Genomic DNA, 22,337 nt, shown 5'->3' on the forward strand with positions numbered 1-22,337 from the left:
GATGCCCAAACCTTAAAAACACCCAGGTCTGCAGTGACTGGGATCCCTGCGAGTCTTAATCCAGGCTACAAGTATTTATGGCTCCCTATATACAAATACATACACACATGGAGCCATAAATGTATAAATATATATCTGTGTATATATACATGTATATTTACATATATAAATACACATTTGTGTGTATAAATACATATATTTGTGTATACAATGCAGTGGTTCAGGGAGAAAGCCAAGAAGGCCTCGATTTTTTTAATTTACAGCATTTTTATTGCATCCAAAGGAACCCCAGAAATTCTCCCGCTCTAAGGCAGCTTTGGGGCTTGCCCCTCCCTCCCCACACCCCCAGGTTTTGGGAACACAGTCTTTTTTTTTTTTTCCCCCTCCTCTTCCCCACCCCAGAGAAAGCAGCGAGGGGTCCTCTCACGCCCCCGACCCTACAGGAATTCCCCGCGGAAGGGGCGGGACGTGGCCCCCTGTGCCTGCCAGCGGCCCCGCAGTGTGCACAGGGCTTTGCCCTCCAGGCTCTCCAGCTCAGGGAATCCCAGCTGGTTCAGGACCTCGTAGACCCCAGCCACTGCTGCCACCTGAAAACAGAGCGAGAAGACACACTGAACTCCCCAGGAGAGGATGAAAAGTCGCTGCGTCCCCCCCCAGCCGGGTACCCCCTCCCCTGCAGCACCACTCCAGCTGCCCTCCAGCCCCACCTTATACATTTTATAAGCCCCTTCCTTGCTGCTGGGGTCAGTCGTCACAGGGTTTGTTGGCTTTGGCACCTTCCTGCCAAAGAGCTACAATGGTGCCTTGTTTTTGCTAAAAACGCAGGGATTGTGCAGCGGGAAGGGGCGCTCTGGGGGTCAAAGGCTCCTTGTATCCACAGGTTGGGTGTATTTCCCTTCCCTCCAGCAAATGGGGGGGGGGGGGGAGGAGCTGTAAACCCACCTACTGAAGATGTGGCATTAAAAGGGCAGCACTAAAATGGGCAGCCCCAGAAGGGTGGAGCCCCAAAAAGGTGGAGCCCCAAAAGATGCAGCTTTAAAGATGCTCCAGCAACAGGGAAACAGAGGGCATTTGTAAACCCATGCATTGAAAATGCAGCACTAAAAGGTGCAGCGTTAAAAAAAACCTACACTAAAGAGGGCAGCCCCAAAAAGGTGTGGCCCCAAAAACGTTGCCTCAAACCTTTTTGATGCTGTACCACAAGGTGCTGCACTAAAAGATGCTCCAGCAAATGGGAACAGAGGGCAGATGGAAACCCATGCATCGAAAATGCAGCCCCAAAAGGCACAGCATTAAAAGATGCTCCAACAAATGGGAAGAGAGGTAAATCCGTGCATTGAAAATGCAGCTCAAAAAGGTGCAACCCCAAAAATTTTGCCTTAAGCCTTTTGGTGCTGTACCAAAAGGTGCTGCACTAAAAGATGCTCCAGCAAGCCGGAACAGATGTAAATCTGTGCATTGAAAATGCAGCCCCAAAAGGTGCAGCATTAAAAGATTCAACCCCAGAAAGCACTGCATTAAAGGGAAGGTACAGCAAACAGGGGGAAAGAGGGAACATGTAAACCAGTGCATTGAAAATGCAGCCCCAAAAGGTGCAGCATTAAAAGATTCAACCCCAGAAAGCACTGCATTAAAGGGAAGGTACAGCAAACAGGGGGAAAGAGGGAACATGTAAACCAGTGCATTGAAAATGCAGCCCAAAAAGGTGCTGCCCCAAAAAAGTGCTGCCCCAAAAATATGTAACAGCAAGAAAAGGTAAAAATGCTAATAGCAATAAAAACAATTAAAATAATAGAATACATCAACAGAAATAATACAAGGAAATAATAATAAAATACAGATTTTAAATAATAAAATAAAATGCGGTAATAAAATAACAACATGTAAATAAACTATAAAATATAATAACAGTAATAATAGCATCATTAAAATTGCCATGTCCTCAGCTTCCCCTCCTCCCCTCTGCCTCTCAGGCAGAATAATACCTGCAGGCAGCAGCACACACACGCCCCTATGCCCCCCCCATGACTTGTACCACCTCCAAAGTCCCTTTTCCAGGGAAACATGCAGCCCCCTCAGTGCTTGGATGTAAGGCAATGTGTTCCAAATAAATCCAGCAGCTGTAGCCCCCCTGAGCAGGAAATACGAATAGTTTAGGGTCTCTTCCTCACACCCCTATTCCATATGGATAACTTAGGGACTCCCCATTCCATTTTTCCAGCTGGTTCCCAATTCCCTTGGATACCCAGTGCCACCATCCCCATGCTCCCAGACCCTGTGCCACTTGCCCTGGCCAGTCAGGGTTGGCCAGTGGCCTCCCAGCCCCAGATGCTGCAATCACACCTGGCAGATCAAACTAAACCCCTGGGAAACTCAAAAGAGGAGAAAAGGGCAGGTTTGGGGTGGGAGAGCACCCCATCCATGTGGTGGGACTCCATCCATCTCCAGTGGCTTTCCATGATTGCCCCCAGCCTGGGGAGCTTGCCCAGAGCAAAGGGACCACGGATGATGCCCCAAACAATCACACAGAAATGGTAAACAAATTACAGATGGTGTTCTGCTTCCCAGGAAATTCCCACGTGAAGGTGACGTTGGGTGAGGTCTGCTGGGGCAGGGAAGGCCTCACCTCGCGCATCCAGAGGCTGAAGGGCCTCTGCCAGGAGTCCTTCTTCTCCAGGTGCAGGTAGGCGTTGAAGAGGATCAGGTAGATGTAGCGCTCCAGGTACTGCAGGCTCCTCAGCTGCAGTGTCCGTGTCTCCTTCTCATCCTTGCCCGACTTTCCCTGGATGGAACAGGAACCTGGCTCTGGTACCTGCCTTGGGAGAGCATCCCAGAGGCAGCTCAACCCTCACCCGCGCTCCTTCTCCATCCCACTCTGGGAGTTGGGTGTGAGGGACCCAGGAGGACCTCTGGGGCTATGGGAAAGTCATGGGAGGAGCATAGGAAGGGGGAGGACCACTCTGGGGACAAAAATAAGCACATCCTTCCCTCCTGCTCCCGCCGGCACTTGGCACTCCAGGCTCTCATTTCCTTGCGGTTTCCAGCGTACGCCAACACTGCCCTTACGGGGCAGAGCTCAAAAATAGGTGAGGGATGGATAAAGGGGTGGGGGGGATGCCCAGGAGCCAGGGATAGGTGCCCAGGTGAAACTGTACCCCAAGCCATGAGATCCTGGACTGCAAAGCATTTCCCCAGGGAAAAACACCTCGCTGGAAAGCATTCCCAGCTGGATTCAGCCTCCGTTGCCAGAGGAAGAGAAGACATGTGGCCACCCAGTGTCCCACTCTGAAGCTGATGGCCATTGCATCTTCTAGTATTACTTATATATATATATATTTATCATAAATATCTATTTTATTATGGTTTATATTACAGATACTATAAAATTCATAGATTCGTTGTTTGTATTTATTGTTGTTGTTATATATTGTATTTAATTATACAATAATTTTTATATAATAAATTTTATTAGTATTATTATAGCTCTTAGGAACAAGCTCTGCACAATGCTCCTTCTAGGAATCAATAAATAATAAATAAAACAATAAAACAATAAATAAGAGCCTTGATCCCACAGTTGATCCCACAGACCATCCCAAAGAGCAGCCACTCCTCACTTCAGCTCTGCCCTTTGGAAAAGGTATCTCCTCCACATGTGTGCGCCAGTATTTGTAGAGAGCAGATCCTATTATCCTGTTATTTATCTTATTATTGCATTACCCTATTTATTTTTCATTCTATTATCCTATTACTTATCCTAGGTTTATATTCTATTATTTATTTTTATTCAATTATCCTATTACTTATCATTTCATTCTGTTATCCTATTTATTTTTATTCAATTATCCTATTACTTTTTATTTTATTCTATTATCCTATAGATTTTTCTTCTATTATCCTATTGCTTTTTCTTTTATTATCCTATTATTTATCACCTTATTAAATTCACCTATTTAGTTTTAATTCAATTACCATCTTATCATTATATCCACCTATTTATTTTTCTCCTATTATCTTATTATTTATGATCTTATTATCCTATCATTTCTCTTTTATCCCATTATTTATATTTTCTCATATTCTCCAGGTTTTTCCTCCCAGTTAGGAGTGGGAAGAGGTCAGAACAAACCAAGTTCCAAAGCACCTTTTCCTTCCCTCCTGCTTTGCCCTAACCCTGCAAAGCATCTCCCAGAATCACGATTCCCACAGTTCTCTTCTCCAAGCTGCTCATCATTGAGGAAAAAAATAAAAATAAATTAAAATTAAAGCATTTGCACACAGCCCTGGCAGAGGACAGAATTAAATCCATAAAACAGGTTGCAGCTCCTTTAGGGTGGGAATTTTTAGCTCTGCAGCAGCAAAGGATGAGATAAGGTAGGTGCAACTTCCCACCTGGCCACCTTCCCGGGATAAAGGAGGAAAAAGCAAACTTAAATTAAATTACTTACCCCAAATGAAATTAGATTAATAAATAATAAATAAATGCGCAATAATAAAGTTATTAATAATAAATAATAGCTACTGCTGCAAATAGTCAGGTCTCCAGAGGTTTTCCTCTCCCAGCCCCTCAAAAAAAAAAAAGCAGAGGACTCCAGAAACCAGGAGGCAAATCCCCAGGGAAGCTGCAGATGTTACTGGGTGATTGAACATCTTGGTTTCTCTTCCCCTCATCGATCGTTCATGGCCATTAATTGAAAACACGGATCGATGGCAGCTGGAGCAAAAGCTGCAGTGAGGAATCACTGGCAGGACACGGCACAAACCATCCCAGGGAAGGAATGATGCCAGGTCCTGAGCTCAGCCTGTCCAAGGCCCCATGAAATAGTAGCACAGCTTAAAAAAATTCCAAATCTGATCAAAATAATCCTTTCTCCTCTTCATCAGCTCCATGGAGGCTCCCAAGTAAAACAGGGTTGTGGACCACAGGCTCAGCTAGCCATGGGATGCCACCGGCACGGATGGGTCCCTTCCCAAGGATGGCTCCTCTTCCCAAATATGGGTCTCCTTCCCGAGCTCAGAGGAGCACGAGGAGCCTTTGGGGCTGGAAGCAGAGTCGGACAGACCAGTCCTGCCCTCTGCCGGCAGTACCTCACGGGATGGAAGGGATGCTGGATCACAGGGAGGCTGGTGTGGGATGGGGGATTGCAGGTTGGTGCCAGAATGGCAGCATTCTGGGTGGGATGTGGGACAGTGAGAGATGGGTGGGATATTGGGTGGGATATGGGATGGCACCAGACAGGTGGGATGTGGGATAGGATTCGGGATGGCACCAGAAAAGCAGGGATGCCAAACAGCAGCAGACAGGTGGGATGCAGGACGGAACACGACACAAGACAGCCCTGGGTGACCATGACCACAAGAGCCCTGGCATATCCCTCCAGAAAGCCTCATCCCAGGAAACCAAACAGCTTCAGCAGGGCTGGTGCCAGAGCCCAGCTGCACCCTCTGGAAGTGGGCAGTGGGGAGAGGCAGCTCACCTGCCGGTAGGTGCAGATGATGATCTCCCGCAGGTGGTAGTGCATGGGCGTCATGGTCTCACTGACCGTGTCCAGGGCCATGTCCACCTCCTTCTTCATCCGGTGACCATCAGGCAGGAGCTGGACCACCTTCATCACCACCTGGAGCATGGGCAGAAGCAGAAGGGGCTTCACCAGGTGCCTGCTCCCCTTAATCCCACTGCCCTATCCCTGCCCAGGAGAGGATCCAGCCCCTCCAAACAAGCAGCTGTGGGTTAAGGCAGCAAAGAGCAGGCTTGGAGGGGGACCCCTAAAACAGTCGTGGCCAAGGACTCACCTCAAACTCCCCTTTGGTGTACTTGGCATCAGGCACGCTCACGATCTCCTCCTCGCTCATCTCGGGGATGCCCTGGGTGGTCAGAGGGGGCTGGGTCATTATGGGCTGCACAGCCCTGTCCTCGCTGCCCAACAGCTGAGCAGAAATGCAGAGCCTGCACCCAGCCCACCAGGGCCCAGGCAGCCCCCACCTCCCCTCTGCTGGGCAGAGAACACTCAAGTTTTATCCCCATCCAAGGAGGGAGCCACATCTCTGGGACAGAGGACTGTTCCAGGCCCTGGCACAGGCTGCCCAGAGAAGCTGTGGCTGCTCCATTCCTGGAAGTGTCCAAGGCCAGGTTGGACGGGGTTTGGAGCAACCTGGGCTAGTGGAAGGTGTCCCTGCCCATGGCAGAGGGTGGAAGTGGATGAGCTTTAAGGTCCCTTCCAGCCCAAACCACTCCATGATCTCTCCTGCCCTTTAACCCTTCATCCTGGCATGGGAGCTCTCGGGAAGGGGGTAAAGGGATGCACCCACACATCTCCTGGAGCTCACTGGGGGTTAGGCACGCCAAGAAGTCAACATACAGATGTCCACCTCCTCCAGCCCACCCTGGCCCTGCCCACACTCCTTTCAACCCTGCAGAGCTCCCCCAGCAGGCCCTGCCCCAGCCCAGCCCATGAGAGCCGCGGCCCCGCACGCACGTTGAAGTGCCAGAGGGTGAGCACAGCGATGACCATGGCCGTGGTGGTCCTGCCCCGGCCGCTGCAGCAGTTGAACACGAAGGCTGCCCGCGAGTCCTCGGCCAGGGCACTCTTCATCACCTCCAGCAGCCGGTCAAAGTCCTGCCAGGGGTGAAGCCAGTGGGTTTTTAGGGATGCAGCCCACTGCAGGTCAGCACAGGTGGTTGCCCACCTCCCTTCCTCACCGTGGCACCCCCCCCTCTGCCATGCAGCCTCCGGTCCCCTTGCTCCCAGAGCCATCCCTACCCAGCTGAAGGCACCCAGTCTCTCCATGCAACATCTCCCTGCCCTGGCAAGCACCCCACACTGTGCCTGGGCATGTCACTGGAGCTGTGTGGCACCGAGCAGCCAAGTGACATTCACCCCACAGCAGCAGAGATGGCTTGGAAAGGAGGCAGCAGCACCATCCCATCCCCGGGGTACCTGCTCCTTGGGAGCACAGAAGTCAGGAATGGGGATGCGGCGGTAGGTGAGCCCCTGGCAGGAACTCTTCTGCTGGCTGAATATCTCCTGTGTGGTCAGGCAGCTCTTGAACATCTTCATCTGCTTCTCTGCCTCCAGGTACACCTCCAGCCACTTCTGGCACTTCATCAGGTCACCCTTCAGGGCAGCCTCCAGTTTCTGCAGGGGATGGAGAAACCCTCACTGTAACGCCCGCTCCTCCTACTTTTTGTAGGATTTTAATTATTTTTTTTTAGATGCAGGCTCACATCCCTCTTAAACACCCCATAGCCAACTCCAAATCCCACCTCAGGTCCTGGCCACCACTTCCACCCAGGACCACAGTCCCCACCATGCTTGATGGGAGCCTCAGGAGCATCATCTCCCACCACGCTGGGCAGCTCCTCCACAGAGCTGTGCTGCTGCTGCAGCCAAACCCCTTCACTGCCTATCTCCTCTGGAAACCCAGCTGGGAACATCTGCTCCCCTTTCCCCAGGTGTCTTTTACCCTGGCTTTTAAGGTGAACTTTAAATTCTTCTAGGGAGGATCTCTGCTTTGCTCCCTCATTCCCAAAGGAAAACAAAACCAAAACCAGCAGCGCCAGGGGGTGAGGGACTATCCAAGCCTCTGGGAAATCCCCCACGAGGGCTCACAGGAGTATCTCCCAGCAGGCAGAGCTCACCTCTAGCTGCTGGGGTGAGGCAGTGGGCACAGGGATCAGCTCCTCCAGGTGCCCAGGCTCCCTCAGTGTGTAGATCTGCTCATTCCCCTCCAGGACCGCTTCTTCCCGGAGGTTGACCCAGACAATGCGGGCGTGCTTCCTCTTGGCATCCGTCAGGTACCGCAGGACACCGCCCAGGCTCTAGGGGAAAGGGTGGGCAAGGGTGATGGGAGGCCTGGGAGCCCGATGTGGGGTCCCTGCCCAGTGTGGGTCCTGCCCCTCACCTTGGAGCTGGGCTGTGCTGTCCCGTAGACAGGCATCTTGGGCACCCGTCGGAAGTTGGCCACGCTCATCTCCTTGGCAGTGCTCAGCACATCCGGGCAGGAACGCTCATCTGCCACCTGCAACGGAGCAACGCCTGGGCAAGGGGTGCCCCCTCCCAACCATGGGGCTCCCAGCACCCCACAACCTCTCACCCACGGTCCCTGCTCAGGGGAAGTCCCCAAACCTTTCCAACAGCAGCATCCAGGGCTCAAAGCCACACAGCTGTGTTTCGAAGGTGGGAGATGCTCTTCTTGCAGCACAACCTGCAAGGCACCAACAGCCTTGGGCTCCTTCACCCCACCACAGCCAAGGACCACCAGAAACACTGAGCTGCTGCTTAGGTTCACATCATGGGATGCTCCAGCACCCTGGTACCTTGGGTCTGTGGGGCCAGACACACCCATGTGCAGAGCATCTCTGCCCACACAGGCATCCTTCATAGAATCACAGGATGGTTTGGGTTGGAAGGGTCCTTAAAGACATTCTAGTTCCATCCTTGCCAAGGATGCCAGCAGGACACGGACCCCAGACCCCAACGCTGAGCTGGAGACCCCAAAGCGCCTGCCCTACAATGGGGAAACCCCTCGCTTCTCCCCGCCCCCCAAACCTCTGTGAGGCACAGCAACCCCAGCCAGGCGCCATTCCCATCCCTACACCCCCGACGGGCACTCACCAGCACTCGTGTGCCCTTGGTGACGAGGTCCACGGTGACGGTGAGCTCCGAGCAGTTCATGCCCGCCTGCAGCCGGTACAGCTCCGGGTGCCGGCACATCCACCTGCTGAAGCTGAGGGCAAAGCCCAGGGGGTACTGCCGGCGGGGGGCCGGGGGGGACGCGCCGTCAGCCGGGCTCGACCCCCTGCCTGGGCACCACCCACGGCCCCACCGACAAAACCTCCTGGAAAACTCTCAGAGGTGGAAGCCCCTTCCCTCCCCACTGCGTGACAAAGCAAAAAAAAGGGATAAAAAAAAAAAAGGGGGAAAAAAAAAGTTTTTTGGGGGGTCTTTTACCTGCTCGTGAAGGTAGTAGTTGAAAGCAATCAAGTAGAAATAGCGTTCAAGACTCTGTAAAGTCCTCTGGAGGAAATACTCTTTGGTGCTGCTCCCCTGAAAGCACAGGCAGAGGGAATCTGTGATGCTGACCCCACACAGAGCAGGAGGCTGGGAAAAAGCCCCACACGCTCTTCTCATGATTTTTTTTTTTTTAATTAAACATTTCAAGTTTTCTGTATTAAATGATGCTTAAAGACATGAATTTGTATTTCAGCTCAAACAAAAGCTTCCCTGTAGCCCAAGGACATGCTGGGAGCAGTTCCAACCGGACCCAAGGGCCCTGCTGTTGCATGGATACACTGTCCAGATGTTAACAGGAGATTCAAACCCAGGGGGAGTGGGTTGGAAAATGCTAGGTCCTGCCCCCACCCCAGCCACCTCCGTGGCCTTTGGATGAGGTGCATCCCTGGGGAGAGAGGTCCCCTTGCCAGCCACACACCCTGTAATATCCTTCATTTCCAAGTGTCCCCTCTCTCCCTTCATGCCCAGAAGCATCCTGATGCACAAGTAACTGGCTCCAGGCAAGCTCTCCTCCTCCTCTTCATCATTACCTCCCCAAAGAAGGCATGTGCCCCACCACAGCTATCCCCTCCCAGGGATGAAGCTCAAACCCTCAGGATTTTCCATAATTCAGAAACCCCAGGGTGGGGGTTTGTACATCCAAGCATCCCATCCAACAAACTGACCAGCGAAGGAGCACCCAGCATGGCATCCACAAGCACACCTGGAGAGCCCACCAGGACCTACTTCCGAGGGTATGATGGAAAATCCTATAAGATGGGGCTGTGCCCGGGGTCAGCTCAGCGAGTGGGGTTTGCTCATCCCTGGATTACGTGGCTGACTCATGAATATTTACTTGTTCTCCACAAGAGAAATCCGGCCTGCTGTCATTTATCAAGAGGAAAGGCAGTGGGATTTGCTCTGGGAGCTCAAAACAAAGCCTGCAGGGATGGAGCCGTGCCGGGTTTGCCGGCAGCGCTGACGGCGGAGCGGTGCTCCTGCAGCACTCCATTCCTGCAACCAAAACCAGCCCCGCGCTCTCACCCAAGGCAAATCTCTTCATATTGCCCTTAAATAGGCTTTTGATGGAAAGGGGGATGACCCACTCACATCCCAGTGGTGCAGAGTTGGGTATCCTGGCGATCCAGTTGTGGCTCAGCATCCCACACTGGGATCCACCGGCATCCCCATCACTTGAGGGCTTAAATCTCCATTTTTACCCCCCAAATCCAGACAGAAACCCACTGTCCAGCGTGACCTCATTCTTCTATGCCCAGAAAAGCCCTTCCTCTCCCCCCTCCCAAAAAAAATTAAAAAAAAAAATTAAAAAAATCAACCAGCTCACCCAATACCATTCCAACACTATAAAGCCCAGGCTGGTTTTCCCATGTCTGAGCATCATCCCCTCTCCCCTCCTCCATCCTCCCCCCAGCACATTTTCCTGGCCCCTTGCCACTGTTTAAACCTGCTCTTGCTCCACAAAGACTTCAAATAAACACTCCTCAGGGCTTATTTATGGCAGTCCCCAGCCATTTGTTTCCCCAGAGTCCAGGATGACACAGAACAGGGAAAAGCCAGGGAAAGGCTTCAGTGCAGTAGGAAAATCCCTTGCCCTGTGCCAAAGATTCCCCTGCTATACAAGACAACCTACCAGCACATGAGCAGCACCAAACATATCCAAATCTGCCCTAAAAGGGGGCAAGGGAGATAAAATTTGGGATTTGCCATTAAATGCCAAAAAAGGGACTGTAAATGCCTTCTTTTCCCATCATTTTCATTTTTTTTGCTGCACGGTACCTGGTTTCAGATTGCTCTTTAAAACCAGCCCCAGCACTGCCACCCCACATTCAGCATTTAAATAGGAAAATTAATCTCCAAAGAGGCTGAGACTGGGACAGCACTTCTACCTGAGCTCCCTCCCTCCCTTCCATCACCTAGTGTAGGGCCCTCCAGGCCAGGCAGGGGAGTCCCACAGCTTTCCATGCTGGAAAACCACCCTGATGGCTCTTTAAAACAACGGGAAACAAAATGCATCTACAGCTAGAAAGGCCTGACCTTGAGTGACCATGTTTGCAATGATCCCTCCCAGCTCCCGAGGACTTTTACCATCCAGGCTGATATTGATTTTACAATTTTAGAGCTGACGAAACCAGGGCACAGGATATTATTTGCCCCTGAGGTCACCCACCAGAAGCAGCAGCGAAGCCCAGAACAGCCTGTTTCCCCCCCCCAATCCCAGCCTGCTCGATTTCATGGCTTTTGAAACAACTGGAAAGGAAAAAAGAAAAGAAAAAAAAGAAAGAGAAGCCCCACAACCTTTCAGGTTTCACATCGCTGGGAAATCTCCAGCTCTCAGGAAGCTTTGGGTTTCCAGAATTTACATTCTTCTCATCCCAGCGCAAAAACAGCTCAATAAATTCTCCCGTGCCGACAGCTCGCATCCGTGCAATCCTCTGATTACTGTACCTGGATCTGATAGTCCTCCCCGATCCCCTCCAGCTTCTTCTTGTTCTCGTAGATGGCTTCCTTCATGTCGTGCATCTCCGAGCAGGAGGCAATGGCACTGTCCACCTTGGGAGGAGCAAGGGGGAAATCGCTCCATAAGCCTTGGATCAGAGGGGAAACAATCCCTCCCCTCCCAGCCACCCCACCAGGGGCTTCAGCAGCACCTCCTTACCTCCTCGACCATCTGCTGGCCTTTGGGGACCATCTCGATGAAGGCCTGGATGACCCGGAGCCTGTCCCTGGGAGGTGTTTTAGGCAGGTGGGGGAGGCTGGGGTGGGAGAAGGAGGAAATCAAACCAGCTGCGGGGGCACGGGCATCCCCCCACCCCGACCCTGGGCTCTCCCCTCCTTACTCAGGCTTCTGGGCAGCTCCTCGGTGGTGGTGCAGGACGAGGGTGCCCATGGCCATGGCCAGGTTGGTCCTGCCCACGCCGGTCTGGCAGCCGAAGAGCAGCGCCGGAGGGGGCCTGCCGGGATCCCGCAGGAGCAGGCTGGGGCTCTCCTAGGAGGGGGGGACACAGGGATGGGTGGGGACCACAGCAGCTTCCAGGAGAGCCAGGTCTGCCCTGTCAGTGGCTGGGGTGGGGGTGACAGCCCTGCCTGGGCACAGAGGGACAGGTGGCATCTCCCCTTTGCTCAGGGGATGGTGTGGATAGTTGAGGACAGCACAATGGGTGGTTCACTCATTGCATTCCCAGTGCCCTCTCCAGCCACCAGTGGATGCTGGCCTGTCCACCCCACTGGAGATGTTCCCACCACCCACCTCCAACCTGCTGAGATTTCACCTTCTAGAATTAAAAAAAAGGAAAAAAAAAAAAAAAAAAGCTCTGCCATGGAAAACTTTTGCACCAAATCTGGATAATTCCTCCCAAACCCATTTAGGGAAGAGCCACCTGCACACAGATACTGTGAGGTGGCCAGGGAGGGTCACGTCCCACCAGGGGTAGGGACAAACAGCTGGACAACATGGACTTCTCCAGCAGGATCCTACAGCAAGTGGAATGGGAATTTGCAGGCAGAGGCATCCTCTAACAGGCAGTGTACAGGAAAACCGGAAGATGCTCTTGAGAAATCGCGGTCCCCGATGCGGCACAGGAGCAAATCCCAACCAGGGGTGGCCCCCACGGACCAGGCGCTGTTCCCCGGCTCACCCTGAGGAAGCGGATGAAAGCATCGAACTGCTCCTCCAGAGGGGCTCCCTCGGCGGGCAGGGGCAGCCGGTGGTACCTGCCGGGCACGGGGACAGCCCTCATCAGGAGGACGGGACCACGGAGCGGGATCATCCCCACCACGATGGAGGACACGCGGCTTAAGGGGTACCAAGAGCCCCAACTGCGCATGAGGAGGAGGAGGGGAGCACCTGTAGGAGGGCTGGAGGAAGATGGGTCTGCGGTAGACCTCCTCTGTCACCTGGATGTCCTCCTCACACTGCACCCGCACCGCGTGGGGCTCGTCCCGCAGCCGCTCGATGTCGTTGTACACGTAATAGACGCTCTCGCTCAGCTGGGCGAAGTCGTGGATCTAGAGGGGATGGGGAACCCCCGTCAAAACCTGCCTCTGAGCCGGGGGCATGCCCCTTCCATGGCCCTTCCCACCCCTCCTCGCCTCCTTCCGGATGGCCAGCTCCAGGCTCTCCGCCCGCGCTCCCCGCTGCAGGTTCTCGTGGAGGTTCTCCTTGCCCCGGGGGGTGTAGGACACAAAGTCCCCCTCCAACCGCAGGAAGACCACAGGCTCCTCGCGGACGCAGAAGAAGACACACTCCTGAAAGAAAGGGGAGAGAGGCTGCCTAAAAGCTCTCTTGCCTTTTTCCACCCCCATCCCCACCCTGCCACCAACCCTGTGGCCCTCTCTCTGCAGCTTCTGCAGCACGAGCTTGAAGCCGTGGAGGCTGGGCTGGCCCATCCCGAACACAGCGTAGCCTCCTTTCGCCTGTCGGAAGTTGGGAGCGCCGCAGCTGCCAGTAGTGTTCAAGACATCTAATTTTCCATATACATCCCTGACCATGAAATATTTCCCCTGCAAAACAAGAGGGAAAGAGAGAAGGCGGGAAGTTGGTGGATTCGAGCAATCTGGGACTTACGCATCCCAGAGCACAGCTGAGAAGAGAAGTGGCTTTTTCTTGGTGATCTTCAAAATTAGCCCCCCAAAAAAACCCTAAGGTCTACAAATCCCAGGCTGAAACGGGTGGGATGATGGAATTGGCGGTGGGATGCTCACCTGCACCAGGTAGTGCTCCAGCGTGGCCTCAGAAATGCGTCCCACCGTGTAGTTGGCCTTCAGCAGGTCATCGTGGATCTGGAACTCCTCCCTGCAGTTGTACCTGCAAGAGCCATGTGCAGGTGGGTAAAGATAAAAAACCAATGGCATGGGTGGAGATCAAAAAAAAAAAAACCCAAACCAACAATATTTAGGGAAGGGAGTGGGGAAAAACACAACTTTGGAGTGTCGAGGGGCTGCCAACGACTCACGTGATGACCACGGGCGCCACTTTGTTGGTGATGATGGACTTGGCCTTGCTGTTGTGGAGCCCCAGGGTCTGGAAGGAGTGGATGCTGAGGGAGCGCTGGTCCTCCATGCTGCCGTCTCCCGGCGCCCGGCTCTCCAGGGGGGATGCCGAAACCGCCTGCTGTGCCGCGCTGGCCGTCGTACCCATAATCTGCGGGCGGCTGCGCCGGGACGGGGAAGCAGCAGCAGCCGCCGCGGGGGAAAAAGAGGAGGGAGAAAGAAAGAGAGAGAAAGGGAGGAGGAATTTATTTTTCAGCCGCTCCTGATTTAGGCAGGGAAAATCCCGGGCGGGTACAGGGCAACCCCCCTGCCGACACCCAGGCGAGGGAAGAAGCGCTACGCCAGCCCTCTCCCTTCCGCTCCCACAAAAGGCTTCCTTCCCTCCTGCCATGCAGCTCCCTCCATCAGGGAGGTGAAAGCAGGGCTGAGGAGGGAAGGAATGGGAGGGGGGAAAAAAGGGCGAAATGCTGGATCCGGTCCCTAAAACCTGCTAAGTCAGCACACGGCCCCGCGGAGGGACAGCCTTCCCCTCATCCCCTGCCCTCCCAGCACCCGCAAACCGCTCCAGGGTCCCTCCCTGCGCGGAAAACACTTGAACGGAGAGCAGATCTCAGGAATATTTAGTAATTTGGGATGTAGGAGCGTGCCTGGAGCAGACCTGTGCGTGCAAATCTGCCTTTAAAGCAGCCGGTTATCCCCAGACTGCGGGAGTACCCAGGGCAGGTGGAGGACCCCCGAAAGCAGCTCCCCCTTCATCCCCAGGGAGCTCATCCCTAAACAAGGATGGAATCAAAAGGGCCAGGGCTGGCGGCAGCCAGGAGCATCCCGCCACACTCCACCGGGCCAGGACAATGAGCCGACTGTCTGCAGCAGCCAGGGCCGGATCCTGGTTTCCAAATGAAGCGAGAGATGGCAAGGGGGCAGCCTGGAATAAACAAAAACTCTGCCCACTGCTAACGAGACGGTCCCCTGTAAAATCTCCACGGTGCTGATGCTGCATGGAATCACCCCGGCAGCACCCGAACAGGACGGTACCTGCTCGGAGGCGACGGTCGGTGCTGGGAATACTGGGATGGCTTTAACCCCCCCCTACAAATCCTTCTGCAGCTGCTCCTCCTGCCTTACAAGCACAGGATCAATCCCTTACTGTGATCCCAGGGAATGCGATGCCCCCAGCAGCTGCAAATGCTTCCAGTGGGGGGAAAAGCCTCCGGAAAATGTGTTATTTCGAGACGACCGTGCCCAGGCACACATTTTCCCCTCCTCCCCATCATCCTTCCCTGCTCCGCAGAAAACTTGTTGCTCTACTGCGAATTTTCTGCACCATTAGGCAGCTTGGTTTCTTTTACACACAAGGGAGGGGGAGGGAAAAAGCCCCTCAGCTGTTTCAGGCCAGTGCAATTTCTCCAAGTCCCCATGTGTTTCTTTCACATAAACACTGTCAGGGCAAAAATAAAGGGAAAAAATATATATATAGTGAGGGTTTGAATGTTTCAGAGCAGGCACTCGTGGCTTTGGAGAGCTCAGGCAACAAGCAGGACTGGGGCATCCAGCCAGGATGCTTTTTTCCCCTCATTTTGCTCAGAATGGGTGCATCTTTTCAACAGCAAGCTGGATCAATCCCTTTGGATTTGCTCCAGCATCCCCATGCTGGGGGATGGAGAATCCACCCCCAACTTGGAGTCAGGCATCTTCTGTATTTCCTTCATCCTTCTCGCCCCTCCCCACAGACACCCACCTTCACCCTAAATCCCTCAGGGATATTTTCTTTACCCGACAAACCACACCAAGAAATAACAGGCATAAAAGACCCCGGGCAGATTTGGAAATTGTCTTTCAAACCACAAAATGAATGGAGAGAGGAAATCACATTTCAGCTTCTTCCCCCACCCCGCCCCGCCTCCCTGCCTCGGTTGGGCAGGCAAAAACAAGCAAGAAAAGTACCGAAATTACCCAAAATGGGTGCTCTGGGCAGCCAGGGAAACTGCTCTAAAAAGCCACAGGGAGAGGGAAGCGCTGGTGTTATCCATACAGGAGCAGCTATTTACTGGTACTGCTGCATCTGATGGGAGCAGGAGGGTTTACACCCTCCCACCACCCACCCTACAAGCTGGGACACAAACTGGGATGGGTAGGGAAGCAAAACCCTATCCCAGGAGAACAAACAAGATTATCCTGGCTGAAAACTCTTCCAAATATTGGTGATCGCTGCGACGGAAAGAGTTGCAGTGGAGCCACCATCACAGGCCAGCCAAAGGAGGCAGGAGCCCAAGGAACAGCCTGGCAGGGACCAGCCCACCAAAGGGCTCTGGATTAATCCAAACATCAGGTTTTCCCCCAATATCTGGACACAGTCAGCAAACACTATGAGAAGTTCCTGCACTGCAACAGGTTGCCCAGAGAAGTTGTGGCTGCCCCATTCCTGGAAGCGTTTGAGGCCAGGCTGGATGCAGCTCTGAGCAACCTGGTCTAGTGGAAGGTGTCCCTGACCATGGCAGGGGGTTGGAATGAGATGAGCTTTAAGGTCCTTTCCAGCCCAAACCAGCCTGAGAATCTACAATTTTAAATTAGGAGGCTGGGCTGCAATCCACATGGATTTTAAAATGGATTACCAACTGGCCAGGGTGAGCTGGTTTTAAGCATCCCTTCCCTTGCACAACACAGTATTTGGGGGTTTCATTTCCAGGAGAGAGAGGATGCAGAGACAAACCCCCCTGCACAGCATCCTGGCCTCCTGTCTGCACCCTCTCCTCCTTCTCCTGGGACAAACCCCAGGAATACTCCCCCAGCCAGGTCATCCCCTCACAGTCCTCATCTCAGAGACCCAAAAGCCAAGCCTGAGATCAATCATGGCCGTGGCTTGTTAACAAAGAGCCCATTTTCTCCCCAGCTCCCAAAAGAACCGACACCCTGCACGAGGGCATCCCACCGAACAAACCAGCACTGTTCTTCTCCAGGTGTTTTGCCGAAATTCAAAGCTCCAGCAGCCACCAGCTAATTATTCCTGCTGCCTAACACGGAAGCAGAGCCTCCAGGTGGGCAATGCAGAGATGCCTCCTTTCCCCTCCAGACCCTATTCCAAAACATCCAGCCCTGCCAATGCCAGAGGAGCCACCAGCAGCACTGGGATGCTGGTTGAGCATCCCAAGAGGTGCCCCTTGAGCATCCCAAGAGGTGCCAGTTAGGCTCGGCAGCCTCTCCCACATAAGTTACAACGACACACAGTGCTCAGCCCTCCACCGTCCCACCTCACAGAGCTGCTCCTCTCCCCCTCCACCCAGCACAGGGGTTATTCCCACACCCGGGGACCTGGCCAGGACTCAAAGCAGAGCAAACAATGGACTAAATATAGTGGGAGGCAGGCGGGCTGCAGCTGCAGGATGCATCTGCCCCGGCCGCTGCGATGAGGAGGAAGCGTGCACTTGCCTGGTCACTTCGTTGTCAGCAGGAAATAAATCAAATAAATCTCCTTCAGTGCATCCTCGAGATATTTTATAGCTTTTAAAGCTCCTTTAAATGAAAAGCAAAGCCCTTTGGGAAGCAGCATCCTCCCGGCACATCCATCCCTCTCTCGATGTGGGGCGGCCCCAGCGGCTTTTCGGCACCAAGCTGGCACGGATGCATCCACAAGGGACTGAGGGTCACCCCTGGAGCACCACTGACCCAAGCAGGGAGGCAGGAAACACTGTGGTGGCCGGCAGGAAGCCCCAGTGCTGCTGGAGGGGCATCACCAAACCCCGGAGGAAGCGCTGGAGCCAAGCCCCCCTCCCCGGCGTGCTCTTTAACCTTCTTTATCAAAAAACAGTGAAAATTAAAAAAATGTACAAACAGCTTTGCTGGGAGAGCCTGCCTGTGCCAGGAGATATCCCGGAGCAGAGGCTGTGTGGGAACCAGGCTCCTGTTGTTCCAGGTGATGCCGGAAGGAAGCAGCTCGGCTTCTTATAAACACATAATAAAACAAAAAAGAAAGGTGAGAAACAGCACATTAAGCCGTGGTTGATTTGAAATGTGTTGTCCACCCACGGGGCTGCGAGGGCAAAATAAGGCAAAGAAGCCACAAGACCCAAAATGTCTCAAATCAACCCAAAAGCGCCTTGGCAGGAGGAGGAAAAGGCCCTGGAAAGGCAAGTTCGCAGCAGACAGCTCTGATTTTACAAGCCTTGACTGATTTATTATTATCTTTAAAGGAGCAAAAGCAACCACCCTCCATCCTCACAAGCTCCTCGGAGAGCCAGCGTTGACAGCCAAAAATATAACTCAATAGGCAGCATTTCCTAGAAAGCCCAGAGGTATTTCCCAATCAGGCCGAGATCGGTGCTGCTGATCCCCCGTGCACCCTGTGCTCCACCATCAGCATCTACCAAGGGGGACAGGAAAGCATCCGTGGGATGCCTTCCCCCAAACCCAAGTGGAAACATCCGGAGTAATCGGGACCAGGCATTTCACACCCCCTCCCCAACATGCTCCTGTCTTCTGGTGGAAAACCAAGTGCCACATCCCCATCCTCCGTGTGACCAACCTGCCTTCAGTTACTCGATTTAAAACTCCTTACCCTGAAGTCAGGGAAAGCTGTTTGAGACAAGGAATGGAGGAGAAAAAGAAGGCATGCAGGGATTTCAGCCCAGAAATGGGGGTGTGACTGTGCTCCCTGTCACAAGGGCAGCCACCAATGAGGGGGTTACTGATATCCATTGGGAGCGGTAGCCAGGCTGCAGCCCTTCTTCCCAAACCTGGTCTGCAGTGACTCATTCAGCACTAGTAACAGTCCTTGCTAAGCAAAGCCCAAAAGGAATTAAGATCCTGGAAGCACTCAAGGTCAGGTTGGACGGGGCTTGGAGCAACCTGGTCTAGTGGAAGGTGTCGCTGCCCATGGAAATGGGGTGGACCAAAATGACATTTAAGGTCCCTTCCAACCCAAACCACTCTGTGACTCCATCATTTTGCCAAGAGCCCACCTGTAACAGCTACAACATGCCAAAAAACTCCTTTACTGCAATTTTTAAAGCTCCCCCATCAGGTCCCCTCACACATCCTGCCTGTCCCTGGGGTGCTGCTTTTTGGGCAGGCAGGAGGTGTTCAGGCTGCCTGCTCTTGAGGAGAGGGGTTTTATCGATGAGCATCAATGGAAAGAGGAACAAAGCCCCAACTTGGAAGCGCCAGCACTGCCAGTTGTGCTGTCAGCTCGCTGCCAGCTGTTTCAAGATCTGTGAGCACTCTCACTGAAGGGTTTCCTTTCAACAGTGCAAAGAAAAAAAAAAACAAAAACAAAAGCCATAAAGGCTGGAGATAAAGACTGGGAGCATCTCCAAAGAGACCAACGTCCTGTGGCAGAGCTTTTCTCCAACACCAAACAGTCCCCAGCTCGCCAGGAAGCACCACAGCCCCAAACCCAACCCAGACCTGCCAAACTCTTCCCCGCCAGAGGTTCTGTGGTGTGACCCCAGAGGGGAGCAGGGGGTCTCCAGCAGTGGGGGACTCGGGCTGCCCCCACACACACACACACACAACACCCCGCTCCCACCCCGGGGTGCCCAGTGCCAGGGTGAGCCGGCCAGGGCGTTTCGGGAAGGCGAGGGCTATGATTTTGTGCTATTCATAGCAAACCACCGGCTCCCCTCCCAACGGGGGGAAGGCTGGCGGAGCAACGGGACGGCTCCTTTTACACGGGGCCGCTTTTCCACGCCGGGCTCTGCTGCAGGACCACACCTTTCCCAGGACAAGCAGCACCTTATGCACGCCCAGCACCCGCCGCGGTTTGGGATGCGGTAGGATACGGAGCTCGCGCTCCCAGGATCTCCTCTCCCCCCACCCCGCCCTCTTAATACATAAAGCAAAACCAAGCAAATCCCGGGGGGTTTTTGCTCACAACAGAGACCTGCCCGTTATTTTTAGGCTCCGTGTCATTCGTGCAAGAGGCATAATCACTTCCTGCCTTCCAGGAAGGAAATGTCCCACCGCCGCTGCCTGCACGCCTGCCTCCTCCTCGGGCAATGCCTGCCTGCCTGCCTGCTCTCAGCCCAGCCACCCCAAAAAAACGCTGTTCCCCCCCATCCAGGGAGGGTAAACAACCGGGACGCCGCTCGGTATGTGACGAGTACCACGGTCCGGAGCGCTGCAGGGAGGAGAGGGAGTGTTCGCCCCCGCCAGCACTAAGAGGATGCGCCGGGGAAAGGGCAGGGAAAGAGGTCCGGAAAAGTCCGGCAGCCATAGGAAACGCAGCCTGGATGAGGCTTCTGGACGTTTTCAGCCTCGAAAAGCTACAGATGCCGGCCAGGAGCCCAGCGGGAGCAGGCAGCCTTCCTCCTAGGGCATCCTCCACGTCCCAGTGGCACGGCAGCGGGGGTGACCCCGTCCTGCACGGGGGGGTGGGTGGGAGGCCCCCGGGCTCTGCGCCGCACCCTGCACGTGCCAGCGGGAAACCCATCCCTGAGCGATCCCAGGCTTCCCGCTCCTCTCGTGCTCCCCAAGTGAGAGCTGCAGAGCCAAACCCCAGACCCCGAGCAGGGAAGGCACTGTGGTTACATCTGCTCCTCTTCCTCCTCCGTCCTCATCCTCCAGCAGGGAGCCATCCTGCAGCTCCCCGCTTCAGAGTCTGCTCCCCAGACGGCTTTTGGGGGTGTAAGGCAAGGGATGCAAACTCAAAAAATTACTTCGGGGGACTCGAGCCACAGCAGGCACGAGCTCCCCGCTTGGGTGAGCCTCCAGCGAGGCAAAAGGAGGGAGAGAAAAGCCCCTATTAAATAGGAAACAGGACTGCAAAGGCAGGAGAGGTGGGAGGATGCCACGGGGCGGATGCTGGGCCTCAAAACTAGTGAGCCATCTATTTTCCAGAGGTTTCAAGCCCAGCGTTGGCTCCGGATAAACTCTCCTTGCCACGGCTGGGGCACCTCGTGCCCACGCTGTAAGCTCTGTGTTCCCGGAGCAAAACAAACCTTCTCCCCATCGCCCCCCGCCCTTTGGCTCGGGGGGACACACCCAGAGGGGACCGTACCCAACAAACACCCCGGCTCCCCATCTCCCGGGGGGGGGGGGTGGCAGCCACCCAGGGGTGGTGCTGGGAGACGGAGGGGGGGCACCCCCGAGGGCTGAGCCCCTCCACCCCCTTCCCCACGCACCGGGCTGGGAAACGAACCCCCACCACACCCGGGGAAGGGATGAGAGGGGGAGCCGGTCCCGGGGGGGGCGGATGGCGAGACGGGGGCGAGGGTGGGGGGAGGATGCCTGGGACCGGGATGGGGAGGATGGCCGGTCCCGGGGGGGATACGGTACCTGGGGGCGGCTCCGGGCTCAGCTCCCGCGCCGGGCTGGCCACGCCGTCGGGCGCCCCATGGGGGCGGCGGGAGCGGTGGCGGGAGCGCAGCCCCGCGGCCGCGCCGACCGCCGGCGCCTCGGCGGGGAAGGGACCGGGCGGGGACGGGATGGGGCCGAGGGGAGGCCGGTACCGCCCCCGCCCCGCTCCGGAACACGCCCCCGGTACCGCCCCTTGCATCCCCTCCCAGCCCCGCGGGGACCCTCCGGCCACGGCGCCGGCCCTCGGGGACCCCCAGCACGCAGCACCCCCCGCTCACAGCACCCCCAAACACAGCACCCGTCCCCTCGGGGACTCCCAGCACACAGCACCCCCAAACACAGCACCCGTCCCCTCGGGGACCCCCATCCACAGCACCCCCCAAACACAGCACCCGTCCCCTCGGGGACCCCCATCCACAGCACCCCCCATTCACAGTCTCTGTCCTCTTAGGGACCCCCTGACAAGATGCAGCCATCCCCTCGGGGACCCCCTGCACACAGTAGCCTGCACCCTTATCTCCTATCCCCTCGGGGACCCCCAGCGCACACCCCCCCCCAAATACAACACCCCGCAAAACACAGCCCCTGTCCCCTTGGAGACCCCCTGAGAGGCAGCACCCATCCCCTCGGGGGCCCCAGCACACAGCACCCCCCAAACACAGCACCCATCCCCTCGGGGACCCCCAGCACACGGCACCCCCCATCCACAGTCGCTGTGCCCTTAGGGACCCCACGAGATGCAGTACCTATCCCTTCAGGGACCCCCAGCACACAGCACCCCCCAACAGCACCCATCCCCTCAGGGACCCTCAGCATGCAGCACCCACACTCAACAGGGTCCCCTGGCACAAAGGGGTCCCCTGTCCCCAGGAACAGCCCTCAGCCACAGCATCTGTCCCCCTCAGGGGCCCCCAGCACACAGCAACCCCCAACCACACTGATCCTTCCATACTCTCCCGGTGACACCTCCCTGGGACAGAGAGGGGACTGGCAGGTGTCACCACTCCAGGCAGGTTTGCAGTTTGGGGAACATCAAAGCAACAC

The 22,337-nt window shown here is 55.0% G+C and overlaps 1 protein-coding gene across 2 annotated transcripts; it reads right to left on the reverse strand.

Annotated features, from left to right (window-relative positions):
- Positions 1 to 258: 258 nt before the first annotated feature.
- PALD1 (phosphatase domain containing paladin 1) lies at positions 259 to 21,411 on the reverse strand. 2 transcript variants are annotated; one of them, XM_064662079.1, is made up of 21 exons: positions 21,273 to 21,387; positions 17,829 to 17,941; positions 13,967 to 14,164; positions 13,716 to 13,818; positions 13,335 to 13,514; positions 13,104 to 13,259; positions 12,859 to 13,019; positions 12,650 to 12,725; positions 11,852 to 12,000; positions 11,671 to 11,767; positions 11,460 to 11,564; positions 8,952 to 9,047; positions 8,616 to 8,750; positions 7,903 to 8,019; positions 7,640 to 7,819; positions 6,939 to 7,136; positions 6,477 to 6,617; positions 5,794 to 5,865; positions 5,478 to 5,618; positions 2,627 to 2,782; positions 259 to 587 (listed from the first exon to the last, which is right to left on the reverse strand). In XM_064662079.1, exons 3-21 carry the CDS (start codon positions 14,149 to 14,151, stop codon positions 438 to 440), a joined length of 2,598 nt encoding a protein of 865 aa, XP_064518149.1. In that variant the 5' UTR covers positions 14,152 to 14,164; positions 17,829 to 17,941; positions 21,273 to 21,387; the 3' UTR covers positions 259 to 437. The 2 variants fall into 2 exon arrangements, with proteins under 2 accessions (XP_064518149.1, XP_064518147.1); XM_064662077.1 differs by lacking the exon at positions 17,829 to 17,941 and having other exon boundaries at positions 21,273 to 21,411.
- Positions 21,412 to 22,337: the final 926 nt, after the last annotated feature.

This window comes from Pseudopipra pipra, chromosome 8, assembly GCF_036250125.1.
Source record: "Pseudopipra pipra isolate bDixPip1 chromosome 8, bDixPip1.hap1, whole genome shotgun sequence".
Lineage (NCBI taxonomy): Eukaryota > Metazoa > Chordata > Aves > Passeriformes > Pipridae > Pseudopipra > Pseudopipra pipra.

Coding starts and splice junctions, on each gene's coding strand:
- PALD1 (XM_064662077.1), bottom strand. CDS start 14,151: ATGGGTACGACGGCCAGCGCGGCACAGCAGGCGGTTTCGGCATCCCCC. Junction 13,819..13,966: donor GTGGCGCCCGTGGTCATCAC/GTGAGTCGTTGG, acceptor TGGCTCTTGCAG/GTACAACTGCAGGGAGGAGT. Junction 7,137..7,639: donor CCTCACCCCAGCAGCTAGAG/GTGAGCTCTGCC, acceptor CATCCCCTGCAG/AAACTGGAGGCTGCCCTGAA.